This window comes from Drosophila sulfurigaster, chromosome 3 (assembly GCF_023558435.1).
Source record: "Drosophila sulfurigaster albostrigata strain 15112-1811.04 chromosome 3, ASM2355843v2, whole genome shotgun sequence".
NCBI lineage: Eukaryota > Metazoa > Arthropoda > Insecta > Diptera > Drosophilidae > Drosophila > Drosophila sulfurigaster.
In genome coordinates, this window is record NC_084883.1 from 39,515,458 (window position 1) to 39,541,935 (window position 26,478).

Consider the following 26,478-nt stretch of genomic DNA (forward strand, 5'->3'; position numbering starts at 1 on the left):
GCTACGATCAGCTGTTCATTCCTGGGCCACTTAAACCGAATTTTATTAGTTTTTTTTTATATAAATCCCCAATTAAAGTGATGTCATGTCTTTTATCTGCATGCACTCAATCTAAAAATCGTTATTTAAAACATACTTACTGTAACAATTTATTTGTTTAATGTGTCCATTGGGAATAAGCAGCGCTTAGAGCACAGCTGTGATTGAGCTTAAAATCAATTTATGTCATATGCAAGCTTGCTTTTTGATTAGCCATTTGAATTGCAGTCACAGTTGTTGCTTAGCTTCAGACTTGAAAACACGAAGATAGTCTTAGTCAAAAGATTTATTAGATCAAATGTGGAAGCTCCGATTTGCAATGGCCTGGAGAGCTGTAATGTTATTATTAGTTTGTGGTAAATAATAATTGAACTCCTAAGAATAAATCAAAACAATAAGCACATTACTTATATGTTATCTCATATTGCAGCTGCTGCTACCATCGCTGCAGATTTTGGCTATGGAGTCCACCGAGGACCCGGAACTTGGGCAAGATATTACGAACAATGCAATGGAAAGCACCAAAGTCCAATTAATATTAATAAAATGGAAGTTATAAAGATGGAATATCCTGAAATTAATTACTACAACTTCGATTTACGGCCCAAGTCAGTAACCTTGACCAACAATGGACACACTGTGCTAGTCACAATGAACTTCACAGAAGGCAAAGAACCGCGTCTAAGTGGCGGACCTCTGATAATAGATGCTGTTTATCAGTTCGAGCAGTTCCATTTCCATTGGGGAGAGAACGATACACTCGGTAGTGAGGATATGATCAACAATCAACGATATCCCGCTGAGCTACATGTGGTGATGCGTAGTCTAAAATACTCAGATTTGACCAGCGCATTAGATCAAGAACAAGGCGTTGTGGTATTAGCTTTCTTCTTTAAGGTAAAAAGAATAATTATGTACTATAAATGATGCTGAAAACTGATCAACATTTAATTTAGGTGGTTGAAAAGCCATTGAATCCCTATTATGGCGAATTTGTGGAGATGTTATCCCTTATCAGAGGAAAAGACAGCTCGAAAAACTTGGTAGAACCTCTGCCGCTGTGGAAGTTTCTCTCAACGTACTCAACAAGATATTATAGCTACATTGGTTCGTTGACAACGCCACCTTGTTCAGAGGAAGTGCTCTGGATTGATTATCAAGATGCTATATACATATCGGAGTACCAGGTGAGCACAACTGAGTTCTTAAAATGTAATATAATTCATTATGTTCCTCTCACAGCTAAATCTCTTTCGCAACCTCACCGCCAGCGATGAGCACTTGAAGAACAATTTCCGTCCAATTCAAAAGCTCAATGATCGCTTAATTTACGAAAATGTGCCCAAGGACAATCTACAAACGAACTGGATGCCTCCACCTAGTGCAGCTCCCTTGACTAGCTCTTTAAATGTGATTATCCTACTGGGCATCAGCATGCCCGCGCTGCTAAAAGGCCATATTTTGGTAGACTTTTAATTGGTATAGCGATGCAGACCGCATCATACTTTGTTTGCGTTAAAGGCATTGCTCGCATGCTTCACATTTTAATTAAGCCTTGTCGCAGCCTGTGGACTTGTACGGCTATTTTATGGTGTCCTTTTCGTTGTGGAACTTAAATCAATACTAAATACTAGATGTGAACATTAACGGTTTAAGGAAACTAAGTAATAATAATATTTTAAATTAAACACTTCGCTGTTTGTAAAAGTATTTGTTAATTTATGTTATTGCATCTATCTTTAAATAGTCTTTCGTGTGCTTTTCAAATAAACAAATAATCAGCTACAGAACGAGTTTTAAGGATTTTATCTTACCTTCCAATATATTAGAATAAATCAAAATCTTTGGAATCAAAATAAGAAGTTTCCATTTGAATGAACGTTGCTTGGATTTGTAACTAATGTAACTAATTTTATTTTGCTTTACTTAGTTTTTACAGGTTTTTAATAATTTATTTTTGTATTATCATTATCATCGAATTCTGTATATGCTTTGTTTTTGTGTGAAATATATATATATATACTATATATTTATCAGATGCATATATAGCTGCATGTGTTACTTTTGTTTTCTTTTTACCTTTTATGTATATGTATATATAAATATGTACGCCTGGATTTTCACTTTACAATCTTACATCTTAACCGATAACTGTGCCAAATGATGTGGCGCAAGTTGTTTATTTGTTTGTGTGCTTGGTTTTCAGCTTTTTCATTTTGTTTAATTTTTTGTTTTGTTTGTATTTTAAATATGCTCGCAAAATTCTACAATAAACGCAGTATAATTATATTTATATATATAATGTTTATATGTATCAATATATACTATAATGCAATGCGTATATTCAAAATGTGAAATTAAAAAATTGTATTTAAAAATATTTAATTCATTTTATAGTATAATGCACGCTTTTAAATATATTTTATATTTTCGCAGTGTATGTGTGGGTTTCATTTTTTCTGTGTTTTTGTTTTTCTTTTTATTGGCCCTATGGTTAATAGAATCCTTGTCATTGACATATAGATTTATTAATTTGTATTATAATGCATGCATCTCATCGAATCATTATTATATAATATGTTGTGTATAAATTACTAATAATATAAATTAAGCACTCGAAAAACTGCAGCTGCTACAAATGCGGGGGCTGCCTTCTCTCTTCATATATGTAAATATAGTACATGGATTGAATTTTTTTTTTTTTGGGGGGACGATTTCTACAAATTACTTGCTCGCTTTGTTTTTTTTTTTGTGTTTGCTTTGAAAACCGCATTCATAATTCACATATTTAAATTTATCACTTATTCTCTAATAATTTGTTATTTTTTAGTTTTCTTTTTTATACAAACATGTTTTTGTTGCTTGGATTCCTTCGATAATAGTTATAATACTCTAGTTATAGCAAAAATAATAAATAATGAGTAGTAAGTAAGCAAAGCGAGAAAGCCAACACAAGAAAAAAGGTTTAAAAACTCCAGGATAAGCAGCAAGCGTACTAATATTACAAAATATAAATATATATATATATAGTTCAATTGTGGCTGGAAGTATAATAACTTTAAATTACATATACATACATGCCAAATTAGTTACTGTTTCAGTTATATAGTTTATAGGTAGCGACAATTAAGAGCTCGAACGAGCCCCATTATACAGGGCCGTGTGTTGGTCTGGAAAAAGGCGCATTGTTCTATCTTCCGGATTGAGGAAGTGATAGCATAAAACTCTACGGCATATACATAAATATATACTAAAGGTCCTTGCAATGTTTCTAACAAGGTTTTCTTATTGTGTGTTTTGGTTTTGCTCTTGTTTTTTCAGCTAATTGCAAGTGTGTCTAGTTAATTTGATTTGAATAGAGCTTATTATTTAGTCAAAGTGGTGCTACAATCTGAAAATGTGTGTGTTGCACATTATGCACATTGAAAACCTTAAAAAATTTGTGTGCTAAGTTTTGTTGTTGTTGTTGATTTTGTTCCATTTGCCTTAATCATCAATTCTCGTAAGCTTAAACGATAATTAACACGCTTTTCATTTTGTTTACATCTGTTAACACTATACACTATAAAGACGATACTTAAAATATTGCGACCATCATGTTTTGTTTGCTTGTTTCATTTAGTTTCTTATATATCTTCTTCATCAGGTTGTCATCATTTTGTTTTTGCTTATTTTGATTCCTTGTCAGTAAGAGGATTTTGTTTGTTTTTTAGCTGCAGAGTTTCCAGGCTTTGTTTAACGCAGCTGATTTCTGTCGAAACAAGAACATGGATATCAGCATATTTTGTATGAGAATAGAAAGAGTTATGAATGCGAAATGGATGAGAAATGCAAACAAAACAAGAAAATTCAAAACATGTAAGACACAAAAGAGTACTAACTTTTTACACATAAACTGGACAAAGCGTTGCGCAACTTAAAGTTGCTAGTTACATAGCCTGGGGATACACATTATTATTGTTGTTTTTGTTGCTTCTTGTTTTGGTTTATAATATGTGCTTATTTAATTGTTCTTTTTTGTTGCTGTTGTTGTTGTAGTAGTAGTTGATGTTGATGTTTTGGTGGTTTGCAGTAGAAAAGCAAAATGTAAACGTTTGAACACAAAAATCACACACAAAGCATTTTCCTCTCAGTTGACACGCCAAGAGTATTTTGTCTTTGTTCAGTTGCTTGGGGATTGAATTCTACAATTGCTGTTAGCCTGCCTGCCTGCCAGTTACTGTCTCTCTCTTTCTTTTTAAGCACTCTTTAGTCCACTTATCTGGGCCGTTGTCTGGGGAGAGAGAAGTGGGTGTGATACAAATACAAAACACAAAAATACACAACAACATAAAGAGAAAACAATAAACACGACACAAAACAAAAGTCACAAAGACAAAAATACAGATGGAGCGAGCAGATGAGAGCCAGATGATGTGACTGTTGTTCTTGATGACTGTTGTCGTTGTTCGTTTTTTCATTTGTTTCTGTTTTCATCTTCTCTGAATGTGAATGCTCACCTGAAGTATTGCTCGTGCAGCGATTGACGTTGAAATTCGGCGGCCTGTAAATACTGTATATATGTAATTAATCAATTAGGATTGATGAATTGGGATTTGGGAAACCTGTAGTTGATCTGCATAGGACATCCTCAGCAAAACATCCGAATGCGGCTCCCTAGGTATAAGCATATTTGGCCGTGGATATTGACCAACATTCGCTGCATTGTTTGGGTTGAACAAGTAATAAAAATAGAAATAGAACAAATGCATTTTTGATTAGTTTTATTTTGTTGGCAATGCGACGCAATGGTTATACAAACTCACGTGGCAGTTGGAAACCGGCCTCCGGTGGTTGCGGCTGTGGATGCAAAGGCAAATGTAAATGAGTATGAGAGTGTGCATGATATTCTCTCGTCAATCGTATCTGAAAATTATTGAATATCGTAGATAGTTTCAAAAGAGCCAGTGGTGCCTTGACTTTTGAGGATTATGGAGCCACAGCTTGCGACAGCTGAGCGACATTTGGTTAAGTGGATAAATGCGGAAAATTTGATGTTGAGTAGTGGAGATAAGATGCGTGTTAGAAATGGCAACAAAAACGAACGAGCGAACGAGCACCGACTTGTTTTGAAATGGCATTTGGCTTTGATGGAGGCGGGGGTTAGTTGCACCTCCAGATATTATTAATTAGATGCAGGATGCAGTGTGGTTAGGCACACGTGCTTTTTGGACATGGACACATGATTGAGATTCTATTCGATTTGTTGTTAATTTGAGCTGACAAATAGACAAATGAGTTTTTTTTTGTGCAAAGATGTTTCGATTTGTTGGTTTGTTTGTTTCCAAATACGATTGATTTTGTGAATATGAGTTTTGGAGTCTTTCGAGTTTTGGTGTACAATGAGTAGAAGTTGCCATGCTGACATGTGATACGCACCATATGCTCGCCCGGATCCATGCCCACATGATGTGGCGGCGGTATGCCCAAACGCTCACGTTCCATTTGTGAAATCGCCGGGTTTGCATACAGCGGGAATTGCGAGGGATGTATGCCGCTGTAAAATAGAGGTGAACACGAAATTAGGATACTTTAAAGTTTAGTTATTTGACTTTTGCTTACCGTCTGTAGTATTCCATCCAGTGCGGATCCAGTCGCGATTGACTCGCTGCGGCCGCTTGTGCGTTCTTGATCTCCTCCAATTCTCTGCAATTAGTTGAATGACAATATATAAATAAAAGTTGTCAAACTAGAAGAATGGATAATGATGCATTTTGTCGAGGAGTTGGTTACGGGCAAGGCAAATAAGAAGCGAATGTGGTTAAGAAACTAAAATGTGCGCAAATTATAAGGCAAATACAGTTTGGTTGTTAGTTAGGCTTAGGAGATGAGAAATGAGTGTTTGTGGTTTTTGTGCTGAGATGAGGATTTTGGCAGGCTTGTACTAGGTACTGTACCTCTCTCTGCTATACATGGGGCTCATTGGATGATGATAAGGCACCATCTGCTCAACAGGACTGAAATCGAAATGGAAATTATTACAAATACAGTACGCGACATAATCACAACTTTGTGTTAACTACTAAACAACAAAAATTGACTACAAATCGAAAGTAATATTATCGCAAAACAACTTAGAAAGTGCACTCACCTGAAGGCGACATGTGGACGCGCGTATTCCGACAGCTGACGCAAGGCGGGCGTATCCGCATATGGTGGCTTCAGTTCCGCTTTGAGCTTGGCTTGTTGCGCTGCTTGTTGTGCGGCTGCGGCCTGCTGTTGTTGTTGCTGCTGCTGCTGTTGTTGCTGCTGCTAAGAAAAAGTGAAATATTGTTGGTAAAGTTTATTCAAGTTAAGCTTATTATTGTTGTGTCTCACTTGACGTCGCTCACGCTCCTTTTCAGCCAGTTTGCGATCGCGTTCCTCGCGTTTGCGCGCCAGCTTGGAGTCCGTTACCGGCTTGAAGATCAAATCCGTACGCGTGCACGAGTTATAGTCGCCACGATCAATATGACGCACAAAGCTGCAAGCAAAACAAAAAATGTTTAGATAATTCCTTAAGTTATAGGGGAACTTTTGACATACATGGCCGACTGCGAGCGATGACATTCGGTGTCGTCGGGCTTGGCCTCGGGACTGGGACCTCGCGGTATATTGTGTGTGGGGCTGGGTATCTCTGGCTCCGGATCCGGCTCAATGTCAATGGGCACTATAAGAAAAGAGTTATATTAAAAGATACTCCTAAGAGTTTATCGAGTTCTCTACTCTTACATGGCTCGGTTGGATGATGTCCACCGCCCAGACCCGCCGAATTGGCAGAATGCGCATGGGCACGCAGCGCATCCATGTGCGAGGTTGGCTTGAGGCCATGCGGCTGTCCATCCTGCGGCGCAAACGGCGACGGATGCGGTGGCGGTGGATAACCCGGCATATGCGCACCTGGATATGCACCAGGCGGTAGACCAGTAGGCGTGCCAGGACCTCCCAGACCAACACCCACGCCACCCGGGCCTTGTGGCGTCTTTGGCGTGGGCGGCTTGTTCTGTGGCGGACCTCCTGGCTGCTGTGCTTGCGACTGCTGCTGCTGTTGTTGCTGCGGCTGCTGAGGGGGTTTGTGCTGCTGTTGTTGCTGTGCCGCTGCTGCTGCGGCCGCTGCCACTGCTGCTGAATGCTGCTTCTCCGCAGCCACAGCTGCTGCGGCGGCGGCATTCTGCTCATCCTGACGCGCTTGGGGCGGCGGACCGGGCAGACCAGCATGATGGGCAGCCATGACGGCAGCCGGATCAAGGGGACCGGCTGGCGGTGGCGGTTTCATGTAGGTGGGGAAGCTGGGTCCGTAGGCCGGATAGCCGTAGGGCGAGTTGAATGGATTATGATGGTGTGGCGAGTAGAAGACCGAGGGGTGCAGCAAAGGATGCGGATACGGCGACTGTCCAGGATGCACACCAATCTGGGGTATGCCACCGCCCGGCGCAATTAGTGGCAATGGCAGCGGCATCTGTGGATGGCGTATAACTGGCGGTGATGCGCCGGGACGCAGATGCGGCGGCGGCGAGGTACCCAGACCACGTTGACCCGGCTGCGGTGCGTACATTTTGCTCAGCGGACTGGCCATCAGACCGGAGGCACTTGACACCGGCGGAGGGGTCATGTGCGGCGACTGCTGACGCAGTAGCGCATGGCGATCTCGCTCGGCCACAGCGGCCGCTGCAGCGGACAGCGCTGACGATGAGGGATGATGACTCAGCGGGGACTGCGGCACCGGATGCAGCGGACTCTGACGACTCAGGCTGCCTACACTCGATGCTGGCGAGGCAGCACGATGCGCTGCTGCAGCGGCCGCAGCAGCTGCCGCGGCGGAGGAGGAGTTGTTCGGTGTGCTGCTGTTGCTGCCACCGGGTCCACCAGGACCTCCGGGAGCGGAGCCGCTTGTGAGTTGAACGCTGGGACTGGCGCGACTGAAAGCGGACGATGGCACCGTGCTGGGTGTGGTGGTCAGCGCCATGCTCGTCGAGATGGCCGCCGAGTGAGGCGTTGTGGGTGCCGACGAAGCATGTGGATGCGACAAATGACTGGGCGGCGTGCGGCGACTCAGCGCCGACTCCGGCAAGCCACTCAAACCGCCCGGACCCGCAAGTAAAGCAATGGGACCACCGCCATGACTCAGACCGGCTATTGAATGCGAGAGCAGATGGTGACCGGGATGCGCCAAAGCTGCGTGCGCCGGATGACCTGGCGGTAGGTGCGGCAAATGCGGATGTATGGCCATGGGATGACCGATGAGGCCAGCCGGATGCGCGAGACCGGGCAGCGGCGATGTGCGATGCGCATGCGGTGACTGATGCGGCAATGGTCCTGGTCCCGGACCCGGTCCGGGTCCTTGGCCTGGCCCCGAGTTCACAGCGCTGGCCATCGATGGCGCCGTCGATGTGTGCGATGAAGGCGGTTCCCGAGACGTAGGCGGCGGCTCGTGCAGACTGCGTGGCGGCGGCTGCTGTTGCTGAGCCGGCGATGGCGTGCGCACTGTGCCCGCTGGGCCAGGACCGCCGGGTCCCGGACCCACTTGTGATGGTTGGGCATGCGCGGGCGCCAAGGGATGTGCATGACTGTGCGGTGGCGGCGGTCCTGGGGCCTGCAGCGACATTGGCATCGGTGCATGCGGATGCATCGCGGGCGGCAGATCGGGATGTGGACGATGCAGCGACTGTAGCGTTTGCAGATGCGGATGCTGATGTGGATGCATATGCGGGTGCATGGGATGCGAAGGTGCCATCGTCGAGAGCGTGGGTGCGCCCAGCGACGAGAGCGCGCCCGGTAGCGAGGAGGCAATCGAGGACATCTGCGAGTGCGGCACACCAACTGGACCGCCTGGGGGCAGACCATGCTGCAGGCTGGGCGGTCCCTGGCCCGGCACCGAGCTGCCTCCCACCGGTTGATGGAGCGATGTCGGCGGCTGCGGCTGGGGGGCGGGACCAGCGCCGGATGTATTGGGCGGCGGTGGTCCGTGACCGTGCGGGGAGATGAGATTTTGTGGATGCATGCCGGGTGGCAGGCCGCCGCCAGCGGGCGAAGGCATATGCGGCGACGGATGTGGCGACTGGAATTGCTGTGGCTGCGTTTGCGCTTGCGACTGTGACGTCGGTGGCTGCGAGTTGCTGTTGCTATTGCTGCCCTGGCTATCCTGGCCAGGTGTCGAGCGTGCCGATGCATCAATGGGACTCTCTGGCGGCGGACCATACGGCGAAGATTTGATCAAATTCTCGCCGCCGGCAGCGGAAACGGGTGGCATGGGATACTTCAAATCCTGCGGCTGTGGCGGCCCATATTTGGCTGCCAACGGATCACCGTACTTGAGCATAAGGCCGGCTGGCTCAAAGGGTCGTCCCAGTGGCGGTGTTTGGACATCGTGCTGATAGTGCGGCTTGGGCATGGCAATCGTTGGTGGCGGCGTCGCTCCTGGTGGCTGTTGCTGCGGATCCAGAGGGCCTGGCGGACCAGGCTGGCCGGCGGGTGCATATTTGTGTCCCGGCCCAGGACCACTGCCGTCTAAGGGCGAGCCAATGTTGTGCGGCAAGTGGCCAAAGCCCGGCTTGACGTCGGGTATCTTGAGGGCCTCCTGGTAGCCAGGTTTGGGTGGCGCCAATTCCACCGGATACTTGCCTTGCTGCTCGATCATGTACTTCATATCGTACTTGCCCACAGCGGCCGCTGCAGCAGCTGCTGCCTGCATCTCTTGGCTGTACTTCAGGGCGTCCAGCGGAGGCGGCACCGGATACTTGAGTTCCTGTGGCGCAAACTTGCCGCTGGCCTCAAACTTGACGGCGGCCTCGTTGTACTTCAGCTCCATATCGCCAGGATACTTTTGGGGCGGCACTGGCGGTCCTGCGCTGCTCGGATCACTGTGCAGCTGCGGCGGCGGCTGTGGCGGCGCCGAACCCGGCGGCCCGTACTTCAATTGCCCCTCAATGAGGTAGCCAGGCGGCGCCTGTGGTGGTGGACCATGTTGCAAGTGCTGCAGATGCAGCGGCTCAGCGCCGAGGGCATCGGCGGAACTGTGGTGCAGTCCAACCAGCTGGGAATTGGGCAGCGGCGGTGCTGAGCTGGTGGGCGGCATGCCGCTGGTGTTGATCTTGTGATCCTCGTTTTTGATTTCAATTTTCACCTTGAGATCTTGGGGCTCGTTGCTGTTTTGATTGCATGTGGCGTCCATGGAGTCCTCCATTGGTTCCTTCTTTATGTAGACGGGCTCCTGCAGTGGTCCCGCTGCTGCCGAGACGGGCGGCACAATGGGCAACTGTTGTTGCTGTTGTTGTTGCTGCTGCTGTTGTTGTTGCAGTTGCTGCTGCTGTTGTTGCTGCTGCTGCAACTGTTGCTGCTGTTGTTGTTGAGGTGACGCTTCCTGCTTTATACTGGCAAGCTTCTTGAGCAGCTCGGGATCACGCGCGGCATCGCTCTCGCAAATGTCCATCTTCTCGATGGCCTCCTTGCGATCACGATCCACAGACGCATTTAACGCCTCAACGGTGGCAATTGTGGGCACCTTCATGGCAATGGGCGCCACAGCGGCGATCACTGGTGGCGCCTCCAAGGAACTGGACTCCTTCATCAGCCCATCAACATGTGTGGGCTTCAAGCTGAGCGGTTGAATGCTGGTCGGCGCCTGAATATTCGTCTCCTCGTCCATGTTCTTGATGGTGTCTTTGCTGTCGTCGGCGCAGGATGTTTCCATTTTGATTGGTTTCTCGTTCAGCTCTGACTTAGCATCCAACTCGCCCGTCAACGTCACAGCGCTCTCCTCCTTGCAGTTAAGCTCTTTGCCATCCTTGCTGGACTGCTGCTCCGCTGTGCGTCCGTCCGTGTCCGTTGTATTCGATTCGCCATCGTCGAGCACCGAATCCGGACGTGAATCGGAGTTCATGCTCTCGACCGGACTGTCGGGACGCTTGCGTTGCTTGATGGTGTCCTTGATGGCGTTGTCGTCGTTGCTGTTGTTCGTCTGCTCGCTGCTACTGTTCGTCTCCGTTTCGGTGCGCTTCTTCTTGTTCGGCGTATCCTGTTTGCCGCCCTTGCGCTTATTGCTCGATCCCTCCGCCACGCTCTTGGTTGGCGTCTTGGGACTATCGACCGAGGCGGCTGCCGCTGCGTCTGGGGTCTCAGAGCCACGCTTGGGCCGTTTGCCGTTGGCTACCGAACTGCTGTTGGCATTGCCAGCGCCACCCGAGGATTGATCCTTGCCGCCGCTGCCAGTGTTGCCAGAGGCATTAACCGAAGCGGCAGCTGCAGCAGCAGCGGAGGCACCTCCTCCACCGCCAACGCCACCACCACCGGTTGCATTGCTGGCGCTGCTGCTGTTGTTGTTGTTATTGTTATTCTGTTGTTTATTACGCGTCCTCATCCTAGAGGGTGATTCATCCCTTTTGTTAGTCAGACTCGAATCACTGTCACACTCGCTGGCGTCGTCCTCGGTGAGAGAACTGTTCTCCTCCTTGGAGACAGCGGGCGATGAGCGACTCGCAGCCGTGTCTGCAGCCGACGCCGCCGCCGTCGCCGTCGTCGCAGCTTGTGGTTCCGGGGTGTCCTCCTTTTTGGGAGGTGTGCTATTATTGGCGCGCGTGACACGATTGCGACGCAATGCGCTCTGTCTGCGTCGCCGATGGGGGCGATTGTTGTTGGCGCCGGGCGTCTTCTTCCACAGATAGTAGAATTCGACCAGCTCCGGTGTGTCCTTGTGCGGCAACAGGTCCTTGTGGATCCTGAAGAAATTTTTGCCAAACTGGCGAAGACCCTTGATGAACTTTTTCGTTTCGTCCTCGGTCCACTTCTTGTCTATGCCCTTCGAAACGGGGCACTTTACGAGCGCTTGTAGAGCTTTGCCTGGATCGTAGCCAGAATCGTGTAGCTATAAAAAAGTAATGTAATAATAGGATTAACATCGAGTTAAATGTTATAATTGAGGGTGGTTACTCACCACGTCGAGTGCGTTAATTGTTGTGTCGTCGCGACTGGCAGCCAAACAACCGTCTTCTAAACCGCCATCACACATTCCTTGAAATGCAGCCATGGAGCGTGCGGCACGCAGAAACATTAACAAGTCGCCATCGGCCACAACGCCTGGACTCCATCTTGTTTCCTCTAGTTCACGTTCATCGGTTTCCTTGTCAACGGGGAAGCTTGAGATTGGATTATAATCGGGCAGTTTTGCCTTCAGTCACAGGACAAGACAAGACAGAAGAAGTTGCGGTATTAGTTGATAAAAAAAAACTCAAACACACCAAACATCATCGCATCAAATCTTTCTTTTTTCACTTTTCTTTCTTTGGATTAGTTTAGTTCACACACTCACACACACGCACACAGAACACAAGACACAAAACAGTGACTACACACAGCAAGCCATACAACGTAGATTATGTATACGCCGAGTGTGTTTTGTGCAGTTTGTCTGGTGTCACAACGATATACAACAAGATACACACAACTTAACAACTAATGCATGAAATGTATGAACAATGTATTTAATGTAAGGTGTGCGTGTATGTGTTTGGGAGCAAAGGAGACGTTCAGGAGTTCAGGAATTTGGGAATTCAGGATAAAGAGTCAATTTGCGGAGGACTTTCGGTCATGTAAACAATTTGACCGCAAAGCCCTGCAAATTGCGAATAGGAATTCGATTCGAGTTGGGTTGAGGAATCGGGAAAATTACTTCAAAAGGTTGCAAATGATACGCTACTCGTTAGTTACACAAACGATGATAGGCCAATTGTTGTATTATTTACAAAACGGTTGGTTATTATTCGATTAACAAACTACAAATCAACGATTGAAAACACAGTTGTCCACATTGAGAGAAGTTGATCAATAGAAATAATAGTTAAACTTGTTTGCGTAAAGTATTCAATTATCGCAACTGACAATTAATTGTAATTTAATTAAAGCTATTACAGCAACAAAATGCAGCAGGAAGCTGCATTGAAGAGGTATTAAATTATTCACTACTCTTGTCAATGACACATTCAATAATTAATTATTTATGATATTTGCACAAAAGTATTTAATTCAATTACTCCTCTCATGGACAACTAGGGAAAACATTTAGAGCTTTGTTTTAACTCAATTAAAAAGGTAAAGAAGGAAGAGGAAGGGAGGACTCTGGGAGGGGTGGACTACAATTAGAATTTGCAACATTACGATTACAATACAAAAAGAAAAACGTTGGTTACTTTTTTCATTTGCATTTTTTTTATTTTGTTACCGTGAGCTGAATTTCTGAATTGTGAGAGTTATGTACGTACATAGACATCGTTTACCTGGTGGCCGGGACCCACTCGTATTTCTCCTTGAGTGGAGGCCGCCATCACCCTTTAAAAACACGCTTCCGGTCCAGTGTTAAGCCTTTTTATGCCCGCTATGATATGAAAATTCAACTGCAAAAAATACCAAGAAAAAAGACAAAGAAACTCATGAGTGATTGCAGCGAAAGGTCGAAGGACAAAAGAGAAACAATAAGGCAATCAAACATGACAGGTAAAAAAGCGTAAATATTTAACATTTAAATAAATAAATAAGAATGAAAATGTGCCATCGTTACGAGGAAGTTTAAATACTCTCGTCTCAATATTATTTAAATATATTAAATGCAATATAAGTTGTAATTGCATTCAAAGAGAGCAATCGAAGGATAAAGTTGAAATGCACTTAAATCTATAAAATCATCAAAAAATAGTAAATGCATTCGAACCGCACTTAAATATGTGTCAGCTTTATCAATAAGAAATATCCCTACCAAGTTTCACCGAGATATATTCCCAACTCAGCGACTAATTTGCATAAAAACATGCGGACGGACAGACAGACGGAGGGACGGACACACGCAGTATATTTACTCGGTGAGCGTATGAATAAAAGGTCATGGATAATGTGCCAGTCTGTGAAATAGGGGAGGAATGAAAGATGAGGCTATGAAGTTACTACCTGGACACTTAATCGTAAACACACTCGTACATATGCTATAATACGTTCGTCAGGCAGGCAGGCAGGGCGACCGAAGAGGGGGAACTGAATGAAGTACAGATTCAGCTTGTGCTTTTTCTTCGGCTGCCTCTCAAGTGTGCGTGCAGCTGTAAACAGATTTTCCGCTCAAGTAACTCGGCGAATAACTGTAACGAGCAGCAGCAGCAGCGCTGCGAGACAAACATGCAGCAGGGGAATTATCATTAAATTTGCTTACGAATCAATATCACATCGCCAATACAATGACAACCACACAAACACAGTTACACACGCACTCTCTCACATACACACACAGTGAATGAAATCGAATGCCGGCGGTTGCGGTTGTGTGGCAACGACACACAAATTATGGCAATTAAAATCAATTAATTAAATGCAGCAGCAGCGATGCCGACGCAAATAAAAAAGCATTACGGCTCGACTCGGCTTTGCTCAGGCGCAAAAAAAAATACATACATATACTGCACAAAACGCAAAAAAAAAAGGAAAAGGAAAAAGGGAAATATTGTCGACAGATTTACACTCAATAAGGCACGACACGCCGCCTAAATGACTGACGGCGACGACGACAAGGCGTCGGGGGTCTCGTCGCACGAACGGACTCCTGGACTGTGGCCACGACTGCACGGAGTGCTGCCTGAGCTTCACAGTGGTCGATAAGCTATTTAAATTGCATTTTGAGGTGCAAACAATTTGTTAAAATGATATGAGGAATACAACTCTAATAAAGGAGACGAAGTCTGTATAATCAAATGTAGTATTTAATACTAGATTTAATAGGAAAAATATATATAACTCAAATACTAAAAGTTTTATCAATCATCATTATAGTATTTCTAAATGTAATATTTGTGTTCGAATACTAAATATAATCTTTAATTTTAAATCATCTGATAGTAAATACTTTTCCTCTAAAAAAAACGTATATGCTTTATATTTCTAACTTTGTATTTTCTTTAACATATTTTACAAAATTGGACTGTATTATTTTTATTTTTACTACTCTTGTTTTCCGTTTATTCTAACAAAGTTTTCTATTATCAACACTAAGGAATTAAATATAGAAATTTATTTAAGATACATTAATTTTAAATGTCATTTATATTTATATTTCAGCATTCTCTAATTTAGTAAGATAACGTTGCAAGAAATATTTACACACTAATTATATTCAAATCACATATATTTTTTACTGCATTTCTGCCTTTACTATTCAAGCTTGTAATGTTTCATCCTCCTTCTCATTTTAACAACTTTGCAGTGGTTGTAAAGTACAAGTGTGATTTAGTATGTAATTAACCAATTGAGTTTTCTCCACTGTGCAACGCTCGACTGGCTGCGTTTGGGGGGCTCCAACACTTATCAGCGACATCAGCAGCAACACCGACTTAGCCTGGCCTGGTTGGCGTTGGCCAACTGTCGGACTCTGGCTGTCTGCCTGCCTGGCTTGTTGGTTGTTTGGGCTTGGGTATACTCAACGGCTGTTTTGGCATGGCTTTGGCTTTGGCTTGCTCTTGCTTGGTTAGCAACTTTTTTACGAGGCAAAGCAAACCAAGGCAAGGCTTGGTGAGGCAAGCCGATGAGGCAAAGGGAGCCAAGTCGTGAGTGGAAAAATTTCATATAAACAGAAGGTGAGCCACACTGCGACCTCTCTCTCGCTCGCTCTTTCTATCGTGTTTTCTCTCTCTCTCACTTTCTGTTGCTTGCTGTTCGTTTGCAGGGCACACGCCGAATGGCCCAAGTGGCTGCTGGCGCTTTGGGGAAAATTGTGTAATAACTGCGAGCAATGTGCTAAGCTGTGTGTGCACAGTCCTACCTCCCCTCTCTCTCCCCTCCCGCTGCTGCTGCTGCTCGACTACAACGACCCCTCGCGGTCTGGACGAGTGGTGCTACTGCTGTAGCTGCTGATGTTGCTGCTGCTTCTGCGGTGGCTGTTATAAAACAAATGTACTACAAAAAGCGCCGTTGTAACGCACAAAAGCCATAAAATCTAAAAAGGCAAAATGAAAGGCTCGAACATTTTTGCCACCACCAAAAAAGTGATGCCGTCGCCTTCGGGATACAGTCTCCCTTCCCTTTCCTTCCCCTTTTTCGCCCCTCTTCCTTTCTTCCCTTTTTGCATTTACTGCGTGTGTGTGTTTGTATGTATTAATAGCCGTATCATAATGCCCTGCGCTGAGGTTGCGGCACAACAACAATGGGCAAACAGCAGAGCAGAGCGGCGGCTGCAACAACACACACACACATTCGCACACACATACAACATTTCACAGTAAAAGACCACAAATTATGGCAGCAGCAACAGCTCGATGATGGGGCGTTGGTTGCTGTTGCTGTTACAGTTGATGTTGTTGCTGCTGCTGTTGTTGTTGTTATTGCTCTGTACATCGCTGTGGGTACGTGACCAAACTGTGTTGGCCAGTTTCGAGTGCCCGAGCTCTGCACTCTGTGAGTCAGCACAGCCGCCAAATGTAGCTGGAGTCTATGGTCAGTGGTTGCTGGTCGGATCGGTTCGGGTCTGGTTGGGTCTGGTCGCATCGCTGGTCTGAGGCCAAACAAAATTTAAGGCCAATAACGCTGTCAATTTCAAACGGCGCGTTCCCTCGATTAATGTCAACACGCGCTTTATCAACTTACAAAATACACGCACATAATCCCAAAGCAGATAGATATGTACGCTGTATATAGCGTGCGTGTGAAAGAGAAAAATGGAGAGTGAGAGAGAGAGACGGAACGAGGAGGGGGAGCAAGAGTGTGGGGCTGGTGGTGCCGCAAATTGTTTTCTAAACAGCCCATAAACATAAAAAGAAACAAAACGAGAAATGTAAATGAAAATAAAACTTAGCAAAGCAGCACGACGACGACGACGACGACGGCGATGGCAAGAGGAAATCCCAATAAACAATTTGTATCATGAGTAGCGGAAAATTGTGTGTACGCACGCGGCTAAACGACGACGACGACGGCGACGTCGACGCACACACGTTCCCTCGAGTGTGGTTGTGTGTATGTATCTTGTATCTGTAAATGTATCTGTATCTGTAGTTGTGGCTGTAGCTGTAGCTGTGTGAGCGTAATTTTGAAATGGAAAAGCTGTCGGTTGTCGTCGTCAGTCAGTCGATGTGTGCGTAAGTGTGTATGTGTGTGTGTGTGGGGTTGGGTGGCTCGGCTCTGGCCCCTGTTTGTGCTTGTATTTAGCTTGTTTTTTCTCTCTGCAATCATCGCTTGCCAATAAGCTGACTAATTGACTGACAAATAGCCTACAACAACAACAACAACAACAACTACAACAGCAGCAGCAAACGAGCGAACGTCAGCAGCAGCAGCAAACGAGAAATGCGGCGTTAATAAGAGCAGCAGACAACTTAAAATGCCTCGCTAGCTAGCTTGCTCGGCGGTCGCTGATGAATGCGCCGCCACACAACTGTACAACATTAGGGTGGTTATTAACTGGATGTTAATAATCTACTGGGCACTCTGAGCCAGTCACCCAGCCAACTCATTGCATGGGTCATGAGACAGTCAGGTAGACGAATATTAAATGCGCTAACGCAATGCAAATGTGTAAACACTTTTGTTTGCCTCCATTTGGCCAAAAGGTCAACACCAAGTGGGTCATTAATACTGTGCATTACAATTAAGCTGTTGCGACCCTCCAATCAATAAATGTGCGACCAAAGCTATCTAATTTGTGGTTTGCATTATGAAATTTAATTTATAATTCCACGATTTCGAAACATTTTTCACTAGAATTTATTTTTTAGAGTTAGTTGCACTTATTCAAAAATTACTGCGGACTATTCAAGAGTAAAACCTAAATATCTATAAAGCTTTGATGAATAAATTACGTTTTCCCCAATAACTTCTGTCAATCAAGTCATTTTGTCTTTAGAAAAATATCATTATAGTATTATACTATTATTAGAATTGTGTTAAACCAAATAATGTTGATTTATTCTAAAATACATTAAATATTTCAAAGTGTGATTAACCAATGGTACATTGATTAACATTTTTAAAAAAATGTTGCTTAGTAATCAAATTCAACTTTTCCAACAATTTGTATTCATTGAAATATTGCCCGTTCAGTTCTCTCTCACAATTTATGAATATTTTAATCCATTAATAATGAACCCCTTTAAGCTACAGCAAAATAAATTCCCAGCAAAACATTCTTAGATGAACTGAGAAAATGTTGTTGATAAATCGTTTCGTTGCTTTAATCTTTTCTCGTCGAAACATTGCTACAACAATTTATAGATATTAGGTTGGCCAAAAAGTCTTGCGGTATTTTTATTGAATTTTCAATTGTTCATAAAATTGGTTAGAATAATGCGATTTAAGTCAAATATGCGCCGTTTTGTTCGATGACGAGTTCCCAACGAGATGCCAACTTCATAATGCCCCTCTTATAGAAGCTCGCTTTTCTATTGGCAAAAAACTCGGAGAGCCAATTTTCACAGGACTCTCTTGTGGCCAATTTCCGACTACCAAGGTCGTTCGCCATGGACAGAAATAGGTGGTAATCACTTGGTGCGAGATCCGGACTATACGGTGGATGCAAAAGAACCTCCCATCCGAGCTCCCGGAGCTTCTGGCGCGTCACCAAAGATGTGTGTGGCCTGGCGTTGTCCTGATGGAAGACAATTCGGCCTCTGTTGATCAAAGATGGACTCTTCTGCATGAGTGCTGCATTCAAGCGGTTAAGTACAGGTCCGAATTGAGCGTTTGGCCATAGGGAGCAGCTCATAGTGGATGATTCCTGCCAATCCCACCAAACACACAGAAGAACCTCCCTGGCCGTCAATCCAGGCTTGGCCACCGTCTGGGCAGCTTCACCGCTTTTCGACCACGACCGTTTGCGCTTCACGTTATCGTAAGTGATCCACTTTTCATCGCCAGTCACCATCCGCTTCAAAAACGGGTCGATTTTGTTGCGATTCAGAAGCGATTCGCATGCATCCATACGGCCAAAAATGTTTTTTTGCATCAAGTCGTGTGGCACCCATACATCTAGCTTTTTTTTTAATCCAAGCTTCTTCAAATGGTTTAAAACGGTTTGATGACTCATGCCAAGCTCTTGGCCGATGCTACGGGTGCTACTATGCCGATCTCTTTCGATCAATTCGGCGATTTTATCGCAATTTTCGACGACAGGCCTTCCGGACCGTGGCGCATCTTCGACCACCTCCGCACCAGAACGAAAACGTTGAAACCATCGTTGTGCGGTGGAAATGGAAACTGTATCGGGTCCATAAACTGCACAAATTTTATTGGCAGCATGAGTTGCATTTTTGCCTTTATCGTAGTAGTACTGTAAAATATGCCGTATTTTCTCTTTATTTTGCTCCATGTTTGTGACGCTATAACTCACGAACGACTCAAGACAAACAACAATAAATCAAACACGTGTTAGCGCGGGAAAAGAGCTTTCCAAAAAGGTATCGCATGAACCGATTCGATAAATAGAACTAGAACTACGCGCTTGCAAAGACACCTATCGGAAATACCGCAAGACTTTTTGGCCAACCTAATATTTTAAAATAGCTCAAAGTATTTATCATTAATTTATTTTGACGTTTTGCTTGATTGAAATTAATTTCCCAATAAATTCCAAACATTTCTGGGAAGCTGTAGCTAAATCTTTAAGCGCATTATATGCATAATACTCTTTCCCTACTCCACTCAAATAGCTTCGAGTTAACTAGAGACAGTTAGATAGAGAGAGAGAGAGAGCGAGAGTTTTGTAGATAAAGAGCTCAATAGCTTGGAATGTCTGGGCAGTTTTCTGTGTGGTGTCAAGTGCGGAAACCCCATTAAATGTTTGTAGGCACCTGAAAGTGCCCCGAGGCCAGTCAACGGCACTCACACACACACACACACACACATAAATACACTCGTATGTATGTATGTATATAGCATCTGGCACAGAGCGTATGTTTGTTGTGAAAGCCAAATTTTCACAACAAATCAAAACAGACGTCCGAAAAGTCAAAAAACGTATGAAACAAAGCAAAAACGGAGGACGAGTAGCTGGCTAAAAGTCGAAAGAGAGATAGAGGAGGAGAAGCAACGGGACGGGACGGAGGCAGTTAGACATCATTGGAGCACTCAACTTGCTGGCTGGCATATCGTGCGTTTAACCCCATGCTAACAAAAATAAATAACCCAACAAATTTCTCTTTTCTTTTGGGGGGCCACATGGAAATCACAGTGTGTGTGCGTGTGTGCGAGTGTGTGAGTAAGTGAGGGCAACTGAAGATTTTCGAGTGCAGGCAGCTTACAGTTGTTATGCCCATTACTCAACATCAACAAGAACATTATGCCACATTCCCTCCATTCATAGTAGTGCCGCTCTCCCTCCTCACTCTCCCCTCTCCGTCACATCGTTCGCATCTCGCATCATCAATACTCCATCGCATACGGCTGCTGTTGCTGCTCTTCATTCAACCGAACGATTGAGCATCTATTCAGAGACTACTGCGGCGCTCCAAAAAGCCAAACCGAAACCAAACACACAACCAAATAAACGACCCACGACGACTCTACAACAACTTCGTCGCTTCGTCTCCCCTCTTCACTCTCCACTCGCCGCTGCCCAGAGTGCTTAACCTGTGTTGTTGTGTGTGCATCACATTTGGGGCTGGTTCGTCTGCCCGATGTTTGCAAGCCGAAGCTCGCTTCGTTCGCTGTCGTTCGTCTCTCCACATTGCCATCGTCAGCGTCATCGTCATCGTCGTCATCGCCATCGTCGTTGTGTCGTTTATACGATTTGTTGGATTTGCTGCTCATGAAGTTGTTAAACAGATTGTCGGTGTAGATACCTTCATCATTCTCTGCATGTCTGTCTGTCTCTCTGTCTGTCCGTTTGTCTGTCCCAGCCACATTCATCGCAGAGCCAGTCAGCTAGTCATACAGCCAATTCTCTCCTCTCTCTCACTCTCTCGCTTTATCTTCTTCACTGTGTCTGTGTGTGCGATTTGGTTGTGTGCGTGTGCTTGTGCGATTAGTTTTATGTAATTTTATCGAGTATTTTAAGGATTTTGCGGCTTATCCGCGCTTCATTTGGAAATTGTTTCGTGTTACTTATGTCGCCCGTTTGCCCAAAACGGAAGGGGCGCTCATAACGTATCGAATGGAAGGGAAGGGGAAGGCAATATACACACGAAGAATAAGGGCATGTAAAAAGAGACCGCTTGCCCTTTCTTAGCTCTCTTGTTCCCTATTGTAGTTGTTATTGTTGTTGTTGTTGGGTCTTTTCAAGTGTTTATGGGTCTGTCGTCATTGTTTGTTGTTGTTGTTGTTGTATGGCAACCGAGTGTCAGAGAATTTGTGTCTGGGCCTCTTTGGAAATATTGTAAATGAGCGTTTTGCATGTGAATTTGAAGTTGTTGTAGCTGTTGTTGGTATTATTACTGCCGCCTTTGTTGCTCTCTGTATTATAATAATCTTGTAATCGAATTACACACAATGCAAGAGATTTATGCGCTCGCATTGTTGTTTAAGCACAGAATAATGTTAAATGCATATTCGACGCTCATTGATTTTACACCGATTAACTTGCGCTTAATTATTTGGCTTTATTCGCATGTGAATTTTATAAGCGCTTTGTGTGTTAATTATCTTATCGCTAATGGAGTTGCATGCAGCTGGAATTATTTAATATACGATGTGTGTTGTTTTTCTGCTGTTGTTTTTCTATCACTTCCAGGTGATAAAACAAAAAACAAACTATAAATGAAGTTTGCTTTGCTGACAACAGATTTATTAGATAACTATCTGCATATTGAATTTGAATCTTAATATCGAATATAATTTATGGCCCCTTCGCAATCACAAATTGCAAAGAGTCTATTAAGTTTGTCACAGGCAGAAGAAAGCAGTTCCAACGAAGACTAATTTTAGTTCTATTATAGTGAATTAATCTCGTAATTTATATAGTTTTTTATTGCTAAAATACAGAATAAATTACTGGTGAACAAAGGGTCTTTAAAGTCTGTTGTAGACTGGATAATAGGAAGTATTTTCAAGCAACAATTTTAGCATCAACTAGTTGATTTATTATTGCTAATTTATTTCTATTGCTTTGCTAAACAAAAATTCCCCCTCAAATCAAATAGAAGCAGCTAATATTATGAATCAATTACCATGCTTATATAATTGGCCAACATACGCAGTATAAACATAAGGTTGTGAGTGTGTTTGTATCTTTGGAGCATTGAGTGTGGGCACAATTTGTAATCGCAGTCAATAAATCGACACTCGAGTCCAAGTGTCTCGCTTTTTTCAATCAGATAAGCGGCAATTATAAATTAAAAGCCCACCAAACAGATTAATAAAACGTAAAACTTTAACAGCGCATTATAAATAAGCCAAAATGACTAATAATAAAATATGAAAGCGCACGAAACACCGACATCAAAGGCCGTCCCCAATTTCCCCACAATTCAACATCAGTAGCGCCACAACCTCAACCCCAACCCCAACCCCAACCACCTCTGACAACCTTCGCTCCATCGAATCGTCTCTCTCGCTTTATTATCAACAAGAACATCATCATCATTGGCACTCAAAAGGCCAACTAGACAACCGCATCGCATCACATCACATCACTGAGGAGGCGTAGGCGTATACATGGGCGTGGGCGTGAACGCATTCCTCAACAGTTCTGTTCTGTTCGGTTTAGTTCTGTTCTTTTCACATTCAGTTCTTTTTTGTTTTTTGTATTTTTCAGTTTCCGTTCGCTATTCAAGTTCGTTGTCAGGTTATGTTTTTCGTTGCTCTGTATTAAATGCATTATTAGCACGTTATTTATTAATTAAACACTTCAGCTTTTATTTCCCCCATAATTAGGCACACTCTGTTCACCTCTCCCATATTCTTTCTCACTCCACTCGCGACTTGTGCGGGTGGCGTTGAGAGATAAGAGCAAGTTGGTAATGGGGCTAGTGGTTTTTTATGCCCTGTGCGATAAGCAGGGAAGGGCGAGGAAGAAGGCGCATTAAGAAATTTCCATGGAACTGAAACTTACAAATTTTAAACACTTGGCTTCACTACGTGGCGGATGTGATATAGATATATATATATATATAAAATATTATGTGGCAACCAGCTTAATGTGTCTTCTCTGCCACATAATATGCATTCAACATGGATTATGACAGAATAAATAGTATAATAAGAGCATTATAATGACACACATTTTAAAGGAAAACTACACAATTTGACAGTACGACTTTAGATAAGATAATGCTGCTAATGCTTTTGTGCCAAGTTGACTAATAACTTTGCCGCTGGAATAATTGAAAAGTACTTCCTACACACAGTACAAGTTGCAATACCTTTTGTTATCAACAAGTTGAGTACATATCTTAAATAGAGCTGCTAAAACTTAAGTTTTCGCTTAATTTCCTTTGCATGTTATAAGCAGAAATACGAATTTTATAATACTCGTAAAAATCTATAAAAAGTCTAGATACGAAGGTACTTAAGTACAGGAAGTATTGCGGACACCTTATATCGAAAAAATGTTGTCGGCGATAATAAAATATTCCTTATTGAAAGTAATTATTTTATTTGATTTGCATTTTACAGGAAGTATTTTCGATTTAATAGTCTTCATTACTCAGTGGGATTTATTTCTCACAGACAAAGTTAATACTATATTATTAATATTAATGGCTCGACAAAACACTTGAGAAACAAATGGGGATCTATAGAACGAAATAGAAATAGATTAATATGCAATTTTGATTATTTCTTATTTTTATTTTGCATGTTATATGCGGTTTACATGAAGTTATCGAGCATTCAGCAATTAATCAGCGACAGCAACCAAACTAATTGACAGCTTGTAGATGTTACGCTCTGACAGCTTTGCGACTTGAGCACTCGAACAACAAGCGAGATGCATGCAACAACTTTTAACAACTTTCAAGCTGCAGGTATATCTATCTGTGTGTGTGTATGTTTTTTTGTGCTTTTAATGCACCGTTGCGAACTGGAATCAGCGTCAATGTGAACTTGAACTAGTGACTCAGTGAGTGATTGAGGAAAAAGAACAATATTTATTCTAGGGTTGCCAAAGTGCTCTTCTATAAACATTGACTCGTTGCCTCTTCAGCTGCTGATTCTGCTTGTGTTTATGATGAAATGAACCATTTCAAAATTACAATAAACTGAGTGCGAGCAGAAGAGAGAAAGAGAGAGCGCAAAGAGTGTGAGTGTGTGTGCACTTGAAGCACTTTACCTAATTAGTTTATGATGCAGTCGTGAGTGAGCCTGGCAATTTGCTTGTCTATCACAGCGGGCAATCTCCCCAACACACACACACATGCAGAAACACGCTGCGTACGTGTGAGTGAGTTCAATAGTTTTGGCCCTGAACCAAAACAGCGGAGGAAGAAGGATGCGAATAGCAATGTGACCCTTCTCCCCCCTTATTATGAGAAGATGACACATGAGCCGGCGAGCAAGTATCGAATTTGTATGTGTGTGTGTTAAGCAAACAAATAATTAAATATGTGCCTAGTTGAACAGCTGTTCGTAGGGACAGCAGCAACAACAACACAACTCACCATGAATCCAATATAAATGTGTGTTGCCTCTCGCTCTAGGTCCCACTTGGGTCGGGTATCGTTGTCGTTGTCTTAGCCGGGTCCCGTTACTTGGTGATGTTGTTGATGCTGAGGCGTTAACTGCGACGCAATTCCTTGCTGTTGTTGGAGTTGTTCTTGCTTAATGCACAGAAAGTGTGGGCGAAGGGGGGGCGGATAGAGCAGGAGGGGGATGATTTGGGCAGCCGGAAATGTATATTTTGGTTAATTTGCACAAAGCACAGCTGGAAACGAAGAAATTACGTAGGTGAGAAGACTAAGAGAGACAGAGAACCGAAATGTTGATTATGAGCAAGCACAAGAAGAAGAAGCAGTCGCAGCAGATTACAACAAAAAAGAGACGCGAAGAAACAAAATGCAAAAATATAAAAAAGGCGCGAGGTGCGATTCACAAAATACAACAGCAACAACAACAATCTTTCTCTTCTTTTCGTTTTTTTTCAGCCAACGTCAGCGAAAAAGCAACAAAGCAAAAGCAAAGCTGCAGCAGCGCAACAGCAACAGCAGCAGCAATAGCGAGCGCACGCGAGTGAACGAGAGGGGGAGTGTTGACGGAGCTGGCGGGCGTTAAGGGCATTCACGATATTCAGAGGGTGGCCACCATCATCATCAACGTTGTTGTTGGTGGTGGGTGACGCTGCTCGATGTTGTTGTTGTCGTTGTTGCTGCTGCGCTTTGCCTGCGATTCCTTTTCAGCACAAAATTTGTTGAGCCTTTGCCGTCTTTTGTCGCCCGTTTTTGTATTGTTCTACCCCAAAAAAAAAGTTCATAATAGAAATGCTCCCCCCACCACGCGCAACTCTAAGTCTCCATCGTCTGCCGTCTTTAGCTTCAGCTTTTTCACTTCGCCTCCGCTTTGTGTGCAAACACAGTTGCAGCGCCGACGCCGTCGTCAACTGCGACTGCGACGCTGCTTTCATACGTTTTTCACTAATAAATTTTAATGATTTCTACGCTGCGCATTACGAAGAAGACGTCGACGTCGACTGCGACTCGGACGCTTCAAATGAAATTAGTGACACACTTAAATAATAATTAATTTTTGCACACTTGTTGTAGTTGTTGTTGCTTACATTTGCGAGACAGAGAGAGACGATGAGAATTGTAAATTTTCTGTCGTCGTCGTTGTTGTTGGTTTGCTTGGTTTTTGTTGCTGCTGCTGCTGCGGCTGCTACTTCGTTGTCGTCGTTGTGTGTGCGCCGCGTAAAAGTTGTCAGTAGTAGTGGGCAACAATACGTTTTTTAATGCTCTTCTGTTTTGTCTTCTTTTTTGCATACACTTTGCGCACACACACACACGCACACGCTAGCCATACACATGCACAAGCACTTACACACTCACATACACACAAGCACTAACACCAACACTAACACTCACGCACTTCGCTTGCTTGCTTTGCGTTTTTTTATTGCTGCCTGCCGAGGAGAAGTTTCAGAAATATTTTCGCAGTCTTTCTACAAAAAAGACACGATTTGTGCACACTTCCACACGCGTATTCCAATTGCAGGGCCTTTTTAATGTTTTACACGATAAATTCACTATATTTTATTACCACAAATGCGTGTTTTTTCTGTTCTTAATGGTACAACAAAATTTCTCCGCGTATAGCAGAAGCCACCATTTTGCGACTCTCGATGAACAACAATCCATGCAACTCTGTGCACGGTCAAAAGTCTGGCAGCACTGCGCATTCGATTGCCACCAATCGGCTATCGAAAATGCAGCGTAACGTAAAGACATACGTAATATCAGTTGATTACTATTAAGAAATCGATAAGTGTTATGGAAAAAATATTTATTTTGTAACGTACACATTTTTTAATTGAGTAGTTAA

The 26,478-nt window shown here is 43.8% G+C and overlaps 2 protein-coding genes across 21 annotated transcripts; one reads left to right on the forward strand and one right to left on the reverse strand.

The window, feature by feature from the left end:
- On the forward strand, positions 1 to 2,931 carry LOC133840884 (carbonic anhydrase 7-like). Its single transcript, XM_062273040.1, has 4 exons — positions 1 to 395; positions 470 to 936; positions 996 to 1,226; positions 1,282 to 2,931. Exons 1-4 carry the CDS (start codon positions 338 to 340, stop codon positions 1,513 to 1,515), a joined length of 990 nt encoding a protein of 329 aa, XP_062129024.1. The 5' UTR covers positions 1 to 337; the 3' UTR covers positions 1,516 to 2,931.
- On the reverse strand, positions 2,493 to 26,329 carry LOC133840876 (arginine-glutamic acid dipeptide repeats protein). 20 transcript variants are annotated; one of them, XM_062273014.1, is made up of 16 exons: positions 26,197 to 26,329; positions 24,606 to 24,868; positions 13,311 to 13,442; positions 11,987 to 12,220; positions 6,790 to 11,917; positions 6,604 to 6,727; positions 6,397 to 6,541; positions 6,170 to 6,330; positions 5,976 to 6,035; positions 5,641 to 5,724; positions 5,458 to 5,575; positions 4,845 to 4,944; positions 4,644 to 4,738; positions 4,539 to 4,591; positions 3,921 to 4,312; positions 2,493 to 3,790 (listed from the first exon to the last, which is right to left on the reverse strand). In XM_062273014.1, exons 3-15 carry the CDS (start codon positions 13,371 to 13,373, stop codon positions 4,297 to 4,299), a joined length of 6,381 nt encoding a protein of 2,126 aa, XP_062128998.1. In that variant the 5' UTR covers positions 13,374 to 13,442; positions 24,606 to 24,868; positions 26,197 to 26,329; the 3' UTR covers positions 2,493 to 3,790; positions 3,921 to 4,296. The 20 variants fall into 20 exon arrangements, with proteins under 20 accessions (XP_062128998.1, XP_062128997.1, XP_062128995.1 ...); XM_062273013.1 differs by having other exon boundaries at positions 26,026 to 26,285; XM_062273011.1 differs by having other exon boundaries at positions 26,016 to 26,285.
- Positions 26,330 to 26,478: the final 149 nt, after the last annotated feature.